This window comes from Myotis nattereri (genome assembly GCF_964212035.1).
Source record: "Myotis nattereri genome assembly, chromosome: 10".
NCBI classification, from domain to species: Eukaryota; Metazoa; Chordata; class Mammalia; order Chiroptera; family Vespertilionidae; genus Myotis; species Myotis nattereri.
Window position 1 is genome coordinate 72432039 of NC_138085.1, and position 9513 is coordinate 72441551.

The window sequence follows — 9513 nt, forward strand, 5'->3', positions numbered from 1 at the left end:
CCGTCTGTTCATAAAGTTGGCCTGCCTGGCTAGCACTTCAGTTCAGATCTCTGAAGCTGTCAGTAACAGAGGACTTAGAGGACTGTTAATAAATAAAAACTATTCCATCCCAGGAAGCAAGAATCACTGTATCGCATCCATTCATCCCCCCACCAACAATCTGTGGAAGAGTTTCTGTGATTGTTTCGTGACAAGTTGAGAAAAACCCATGCAGTACTACTAGGCCAGTGATGTTATAATAAAATAATTTTACCTGGGTAGGATAAGGTTCTTCAGCTAAGACTGGGTCTATTATAACCTGCTGAGATTCGAAATACATTCAGCTGAATCATTTAGGAATCTTCCAGCAGCATAAACAGAACACCCACCAAAAGAGGCTCAAACAGGACATTCAAACAAGGAGCCCCCATATTTGTGATGGACATGAACCGTGAAAAGTATGACTTCCTCAATATTGTCAGCAATGCCTCTTGTACCAACTGCCTGGCTCCCCTGGCCAAGGTCACCCATGACAACTTGGGCATGATTAAGTGACATGGCCATAGCCCATGCCATCTCTGCCACCAGAAGACCATGATGGCCCCTCAGAAGCCATGTCATGGTGGCTGAGGGGCTGCCCAGGACATCATTCTTGCTTCTGGTACTGACAGTGCTGTGGGCAAGGTCACCCTTGAGCTGAATGGAAGCACACAGGCATAGCCTTCTGTGTCCCCAGCCACAATGTGTTGGTCATGGATTTGAACTGTCATCTGGAGAAAACTGTCAGATATGATAACTTCGAGGTGGAAAGGCAGCATCAAAGTGCTCCCTAAAGGGCATCTTGGGCTACACAGGACCAGCTTGTCTCCTGCAACTTTAACCCACTCTTCAATCTTCGATGCTGGGGCTGGCATTGCCCTCCATGACCACTTTGTCAAGCTCATTTCCTGGGATGACAATGAGTTTGTCTATAGCAATAGGTGGTGGACCTTATGGTTCAAATCACCTCCAAGAAGAACCCTTGGGCCACCAGCCCCAATGAGAGGACAGAGGAAGAGAGGGGCCCTCAGCTGCTGGGGAGTCGTCACACCAACTTGACCCCTGACACCCTGAGAATCCTATCCTCAACACAGTTTCCCAGAACCTCTGAGGAAGGGGAGGGGCTTAAGGAGTCCTAGCTTATATACCAATAAAGTTCACTGTATCCGCTCCCTTCAAAAGAAAATCTTGATTTACCTGGCCCAGAACATCATCTATATATATATACTGTATCTATATATATAAAAGGCTAAGTGACCAGCCAGTAGGTATGACGTGCACTGACCATTAGGGGCGGGGGGGAGGGCAGACTCTCAATGCAGGAGCTGCTGAGCCACAGCAACTTTGCAGAGTGCCCTCTTGCACTCCGGGACCCCTTGGACTGCCGGTTTCGGCTTGATCTCCACAGGTCAGGCCGAGGGAGCTCACCTGCCAGAGGGACCCTGCTCACTCTGCAGATGCCCGTAGAGCCCCGGCGCTGCCCCAGGCGCAGTGGCCAGGGAGGGACTGTGGGAGGTTGACTCCAGGGCGTATCTGGCCCTTCTGGCCCAGTCCCATCCCACCAGCCACCTTTTAATTAATTTCCTTTCAATGTGCATGAATCCATGCACTGGGCCTCTAGTAGTTTTATAAAATTATAAAACCTAAAATTTTAGGGCCAGTTGGCTAAGATAAACAGTGGCGGATTTGTTAAAAAATGAGATGTGTGTATGCAGGGCATGTTACAACCTGCAATCTACATTTGTGTGGCCCAAGCTTTCAAAGCCACCACTTGGCACCACTTTAGCTCTGCTGTGGCATCTAAAGGGGGGAACACAAGCCCCACTGCTGCCTGGGACCCTGCAGTTTTCTCGGTGTGGAAGACTTGAGTATTACTGTCTTGTCAAAGACCACTTGGGATTGAAGGTTAAGATGCCGTAGGAAAAATTAGAACAGTAATGATTCCTATGGGAGTCAGTGCCAGTTCCACACTATTTTTGTGCCTTTCTATGAAGGGATGATTATGATGTAAGTGATGAAAAGGCATTTCTGGGTCCTGATTATAAGTGTGACCACTGGGATGCTGCTCACAGACATACCAAGGCCCTTGTCTCCTTTGCCGAGTCACCAGCTCACCACTATTAGTGGGCAGCCCAGTTCCCACAGCGCTGTGTAAAACCACTGGTTTGACGGATTCCCAGGAACTCTGGCCCACACCCCAGGCAGCTGCTGGAAACTCTGGCTGCTAGACCTGAAACCACGTGGCAACTCTCTAAAGTGCGTCCACTCTGGGAGACAAAAGTCCACTGGCTTGCATGGAGATACTTACAGTGATCATGCCTGGTAAACATCTACACTTTCTGGGGTTGGCCAGAGAGATAAAATATATATGAAAATAATACCCATTAGCTAAACTGTAATGTTTTAGACTTGATTAAAGAAGAGCTTGTGTAAGTACACTGAATATGTATTTATCTGTTTCCTCCCAAATCCTCACAGTCATAACAGTAAAGAAATAAAAAGACCATAAACCCATAGGATTAAAGAGAAGGGAAAAATGATGATGGTGTCAAGAGACGTCAACACAGTTTTGGAAAATGAAAGCAGATGAGGAGCCAAAACTAATATGCAGAATGTAGAGGCTTAAACCTAAGGGAGCTTGTGGGAGGGGTGCTTCAGGCAGAGGGAGTGAAAGGTGCAGCAATACAGAAAGTCCAGTGTCCTAGCAGAACACAGCAAAGGGGCAGGAACTGAAGACACAGTGTATCTCTGACAAGCATCCATCGGTTCTTCATCCCTATACTTTTGCTTTTTCCAGGAATTTATATAAATGGGATCATCCTATATAATAAAGAGGTAATATGCAAATTAGCCCCCACACCCTCACAAGATGGCTGCCTATAACCAGGCCAGCAGGGGGGTTAGTGAGGGACGACCAAACAACTGAACAGCAGGCTGCGTGGGGCGACCAGGCTGACAGGGGGCACAGTTGGGGGCAACCAGACCAGGAGGGGGTGCAGTTGGGGGCAACCAGGCCAACAGGGGGGGAAGTTAGGGGCAATCAGGCCGGCATGCAGAGACAGTAAGGGGCGATCAGGCTGGCGGCGGGGGGGGGGGGTGTGGGGGGGGTCAGTTAGGGGCGACCAGGCAGGCAGGCAGGTGAGCGATTAGGAGCCAGCGGTCCAGGATTGTAAGAGGGATGTCTGACTGCCAGTTTAGGCCCGATCCCAAAGGGTCCTGGATTGGAGAGGGTGCAGTCTGATGTGCCAAAACGAGATTTATTCCTTTAACTTCATCTGTCCTTGGGTGTGGTTGGCAAATGACACGAATGGACTTCTGCTCTCTGTCTCCCTGAGTAGGGTGATTTAAGCTATTTACCCTCTGGCTGGGGAGGAGAAGTACAAATCATCCACTCATAAGTGTGCCTGGTTTAAGGAAGATAGGATTTACTAGATGGCTGCAAACTGCTTATTTAACTGTCTTGGTTTCCCTACTCTGCTTGTCTGAGCTTACTGGCCTGTGACAGGACTTCCAGCCTCCAGAACTGTGAGAAGTAACTTTCTGTTGTTTACAAGCCACCCAACCAGTGGCACTTCCTTATAGCAGCCTGATAACTGGCTCGGTGTGTGTTCCCTTCCTGGTCAATTGACTCTTTTTATCGCTATAAAATGTCCCTCTTTATAGCGGGTATTTTTCATTGCTCTGCAGTTTACTTTGTCTGACGTTAATAATGTTACAGAAGACCGGAGAAAAACCAAGCCACACTTAGAGAAAGGGAGTTACATTTTATTATTAAATTCTGCGCAGGCCCAGAGAAAAATGTGTCTTTCAAATTCTGCCAACATGGAGGCAACTCTCTTTATTTATACTTTTTCCAGTCCTTTGTCTCCCAGATTTGGAATGAGACTTCCGGGCCTCTGAGAAAGAAGGCCTGCGTGCTGGGAAGGGGCCATGAGACCCTATCTCAAGGCCTGGTCTGGCGCCAGCACTGACAACTCTGCCTGGGGCATAGTTTACGGCCTCTCTGGATGGGAGTGGTCTTATTTTCCTTATTACTTAAGCAAGCAAGCGTTTACAGAAGCCAAAATAGCAGGGTTAAAATTTCAGACAGCAGTTTTTCTATAAGATGGATCTTCAATAAAGCCGCTCCAGCTTTCTCCCACCACCCAAACTTTTATTTTGGTAAAATATACATAACATAAAATTTACCATCTTAACTATTTTTAAGAATATAGCTTGGGATTTTTAAGAATATAGGTATTAAATACAGTCATATTGTTGTGCCACCACCGCCACCACCCATCTCCAGAACTCTTTTCATCTTGCAAACTGAAACTCTATACCCATTAGTCAACAACTCCCCATTTCCCACTTCACCCAGCCTCTGGCCATCACCATTCTATTTTCTGTCTCTCTGATTTTGACTACTCTAAGTACCTCCCATAAGTGGAATCATGCAGTATTTGTCTTGTTCAACATGCTGCAAAATTTCCCTTCTTTTTGAAGTTGAAGCATATATTCCATTGTACATATACACACCATATTTTGCTTATCCATTCATCGTCAATGGACACTGAGTTTGCGTCCACATTTTAGCCTTTCAAATCAATTGATCATGCGGCCTCTCTTGCCCAGTTAGAGCATGTTTTGAAAGATGGCTAGGATGCCAAAGTCTGAGGCTGCAAATGTTCAGTGACAGCATTTCACTTTAATCTCCATCACTGCCCGCCTTTCGGGCAATCCACATCCATGGTGTTCACACCTTTCACATGAAATAAGCTCACTGTCACTGTGTGTTGCCGGGAGGATTCCCATCCAGAGAGTTTTGGGAAATGTGTTGTGCCATCCTGTGTAAAGGCTGCCAAACAGCCATTGCACCATGCTATTTTTTCTGGCGCTTTAGATGCTCTTTAATCACCTTTTTGATGTAAAAAAAGAAAAGTTCCCTGCCAATTAGTTTTCTCAAAAATAGACAGTCATGCCAGGATGCACAAATATTTCTGCAGTTGTACATATAGGACTCAGCAGTCATCAGGGTAAATGTCAAAAGTTTTGGATACTTAAAAAAAAAAAACAACCAGTATTGTTTTTATTACATTTAATGATTTGCCTTTTGTCATATATAATGCTGCTCTCTTGCATAACTGTCTTTGCTTGGTTTAGCTTCCCAAACTGACAGTTGTTAAGCATAGGCTATTTTAGGCTGTCAAACTTGACCTTTGGTGCCAGAGCCAACATTCAAATAAAAATACCCTTGCACCTCAATCACTTTCTTACCACCTGTAATTTTCATCCTTCTGTGACTCGGGGCAACAGAGACAAACAGAAAGGTGTTCCCCTACTGGCAGTTTGTAGCAATGGCATCACAAGCAAAGAAAACTACAGCCCATAATAAGGACAGTTTTCGCTCTCCCTCCAGAGAGCATTTCCTTCCCCCTCTCCTTCCTGCTCCCCTCTACCCCCCCCCCCATACACACACACACACACACACACACACACACACGGCCACTGCACCTATCCCCTAACCTCTAAGGGGCCCCTGAGACTTGTATCCAGGGGAGTTATGGGCAGCGGCAGCTCCTCCCAGGCTAACCCGCTGACCCTGTCTCCAAGGTCCCCTGTTCTTTGACTTCCCTGAGAGCCAAGGCAGCCCAGCCTGGGCTCTCCTGATGGCTTCTGCTATGCCCTTCCTTGTTTCAGTATATTTTGCTGCAGTCAATAAATTCTTGCTTGCTTTTGTAATCACACGCGCGCACAAACACACACCAAGGACAGTCATTACCCCCAGACAAGATGCCTAGGGGCTAGGTGGACCAAGGTCAGCCCAGAGCCTTGAGAAGGTCATTACCAACCCAGATCCACCAATGATTCCATCTTTCTGTCTTGCCGTTCTCAGCAGGTAGATGATGTTTCCACTTGGGGTTTCAAGGTGGCTGCAGCAATTCCAGACCATGCCTGGAGTTGATTTCATCCAGCGAAGAAGAAAAGGGGGGCTTCTTGGCCTGCATCTCTTTACATCAGAGCAGAGACAAAAACTTCTAACACATTTTAAGACGACTAATATGTTATATTAGTGATTATATTAACAATTCTTTGACAAAAGGAGGAAGCCAGCAAAATAAAACTACAACTTTTTGGCAAACAACAGAATGCAGAAGCTCTGCCCTAACTGGTTTGGCTCAGTGGATAGAGCGTAAGGCCTCCAGACTCAAGGGTCCCAGGTTTGATTCCAGTCAAGGGCATGTACCTTGGTTGCAGGCACATCCCTAGTAGGGTGTGCAGGAGGCAGCTGATCGATGTTTCTCTCTCATTGATGTTTCTAACTCTCTATCCCTCTCCTTTTCTCTCTGTAAAAAATCAATAAAATATATTTTTAAAAATGCAGAAACTCAAGTAGCTACTTAAGTAAGTACAGATTTGAGACTGACTGCAATTTTACAAGATAAATTTCTGATCTACAGGGGATAGTATGAAGCTTTTGGAGGCCAAATGTCTCCAAGAAAGTTCTTACAAATAACAAAGACATTTTTTTGATTACAGAAAAAGAACAAGAAGATCAGAGGACATTTGCAAAGGTAAAACTTTCACAACAGAGGACTGAGGGCGGAAAGGGGCCACATACTAAATTAATAAAAATGGCTTCATTCCAGACCCTGTCAGAAAGCCAATACTCAGAACCATCAAGTAGCAGCAAAACCTGAAAAAGCCATAGTTTACAGCCCACAACAAATCATGTTTTTTGCATAAGTAATAAAATATTTGTATATATAATCTCTATAATATAGGTCTGTGTAATATAATGGATTTTTATGGATATCAGCTCTAAACAAAAACATAAAATATTTAAATATTTTCTCTCAAATTTCCTAGATTCAAATTTATGTTTTTATGCAATTGGCTTGCAGTTTTATTTATTTATTTTTTTAGCTGGGGCTAACATTTATTAAGATTTAATTTTGCATACATTCTTTAATTAGCCAAACAAATCCAGGTACATATCTTTAAATTTACAAAACAGCAGACTAAATGTAATATAGGAATCCTAGGATAACCGTCTTGTACATTTCCCTCTATTTCTTGAACTCATCTATTTCATTGCTGAGCACTTCCACATTTCTAATTCCTATTCCAATGCCATGCTATCCTGCTCCAGATCACAAAGGAAGATGGACGGTTCCCCAGTTTGTTTTATAGAGCAGCAAAATCCTTATCCTTAAACCTGTTAAACAGCACTAAATACATAACCAAAGCTATTCATGAACCTAGACTCTGAAGCTAATAATTCTTTTAGGAGGCAGAACATTTGAAACATACCAAAAAGAAAAAAGAAAAAAATTTGCAATTCATCCATCCACTAGTTAGAACCCTGATTTCCCTCTTCAAACACCACGTTGAGAAGCTTCCTCAGACGTCACTCAGGATGGGAGAAGCTGCTGGTTGTGACACTAGGACTTTTGCTGACCATCACCGGTGGCAGCTTCGGCCTCAGCTCTCTCTCGCTCATCTTTCAGTGCATCCTCATAACAGTCTGAGAGAGCAGTGGGGTCATTCCCAGTGACCCTGGCGAAAAATTTCAGGACTTTCATCTTGGTGGTTTCAGCATGGGCTCTTGGGCCCCACAGGAACTCATAGCGTGGAGGATCGCTATCGGGCACCTGCCGGTATTCCAAGTACTTCTCCTGCACGAGATCTTCAGTGATGAGCTTCCTGGGCTCCCCATAGATGAAATCTTTCTTCCCAGCATGCACCCCAATCGTATTCAGCATTTCCCAGATGACCTCTTCTGGGGCACGGTTTCCGCGCTTGAAGATTATGCACAAGATAAATACCAGGAGGCCAGTCTTGGGCATGCCCTGGGCATCACTCAGCATCCCATCGTAGGTGAGGTCTAGTAATTTGACGAGCTCGTAGGAATGGCTGGGGGGGTCCACTTCCTTCACTTCAATGCCAAAGACAACCTCCATGCACTCGCAGGCTCTCCTGAAGACCTCAGGGAAGTGATCCTTGTGCTCTCTCATGACAGTCTCTAGCATTTCTGCCTTTGTGATGGGCTCCTTTGTTACGTATTTGTTACTCAGGAAGAGCACCAGTTCAGACACCTTATTTTGTAGCACTTCAGTGGACAAGGACTCCGGATTTGGTGGAGCCTGCAAAGCGGGTGGACCCTCTACTCGGCGGCTGGAGGCCTCAGTTGATTTGCTGGATGGAGTGGCTTTGGTGGCAGTGGAGGAGGAGCCGGTTCTCTGGGAATTCTGGGAAACACTTGATATTCCAGCAGCCATCACACCCTCTGTGATGCGCTCAATCAAAGCAGAAAGAGAGGGGGAGGCAGCTCCCTCCTCAGTTGGAGGAGCCTGTGCAGCCCCGAGGCCTGGCGCCTCTGCTGGGGCCTGGAGGCTGTGCTTAGGCTTGGGGCACTGACTCTTCTTACCGCGAGGCATGACGATTTGTGTCGGAGGCGGCAGCAGGAGCGTGCGCAGCAGGTCCGGTGATGGGACTAGTGGCCTCGACGCCTGGCAGGGCCTGGGCGTCTTCCCTCTGTTGACAAAGGCTTCGCTTCCCCAGCAGGTCCTCACACTCCTCCCTCTGAGATTGGAGGCCGGCAGGAAGCTGCTTCACCCTCTGACGCCCAAGGCGGGAAGTCGGATTGCGGTTTTAGAATATTAGGATCTGCCTATGCCGTTTTCCCCCTTCAGTTCCCAAGACGTGGGAAATATTTTGATGAGGATCCTGCAGAGGAGCGCGCCTTTCCTCGCTCTTCCTCCCCTTCTTCTGTCGTTCCTTCCCTCCTTTCTTTTCATCAACAAGCTCCTCATTTATGCTTTCCGTCCGTAGCCTCCCACTTCCCAGTCTTTCCTACAGAATTAGACACGTAAACTTGTTTTTATGGCAAAAGCAATTTACCTATTTCAAAACACCTCAAAGCCTCAAGCAATACTTGCCTCAGAACTGCGTCACTCCCATGTGAGGAGCCTCGGGCGGACCCTCTGAAGGAGCTGATGGATGAGTGATGCATAGAAAGTTCCAGAGGGAATGATTTTAAGACTGGGGCTCTTCAGAAGGGCAAGCCTCATCCAGCGTGAGCCTGGGCACACAGCGGGGAAATGGGCAGGTGTGACGGCTGGCGTCATGATGGAGGTGTCCCTGCCGATGACTCTTGCTTTCTCCTTGAAGTGCGTGGTGAAGGCAAGTGGGAAATAAATGTGCTAGAACGTGGGAAAGAAAACATGTCTGGGAAGGCTGCCACAGAGTGTCGGGTACCCATCTGAGACGCGTGGTGAGACTTTCAAGGGAGGCCAGGGAGCACAGTCGTGGGTGCAGGAAAGGCCTGGAATGGAACGACAGTGATGATAGCACAGGGTCAAGATGCTGCCAAGCAAAAGCAATGGAGGGGAGGGGCAGGGGATGAGGGTCATTTGCAAGGGAGCGATTCTAGTAATGAACATGGAGTCTGGGGCGAGTAAAGAGGCGGTAAGGACCCGAGGGGAGATGGTTAGTAAGCAGAGGTGGTCAATG

The 9513-nt window shown here is 46.7% G+C and overlaps 1 protein-coding gene across 1 annotated transcript; it reads right to left on the bottom strand.

The window, feature by feature from the left end:
* Window positions 1-7442: 7442 nt before the first annotated feature.
* Window positions 7443-8438, bottom strand: LOC308525925 (putative MAGE domain-containing protein MAGEA13P; the record flags this gene model as incomplete). Its single annotated transcript, XM_081100797.1, has 1 exon — window positions 7443-8438. The coding sequence occupies one exon, from the start codon at window positions 8436-8438 to the stop codon at window positions 7443-7445; it is 996 nt and encodes a 331-aa protein (XP_080956923.1).
* Window positions 8439-9513: the final 1075 nt, after the last annotated feature.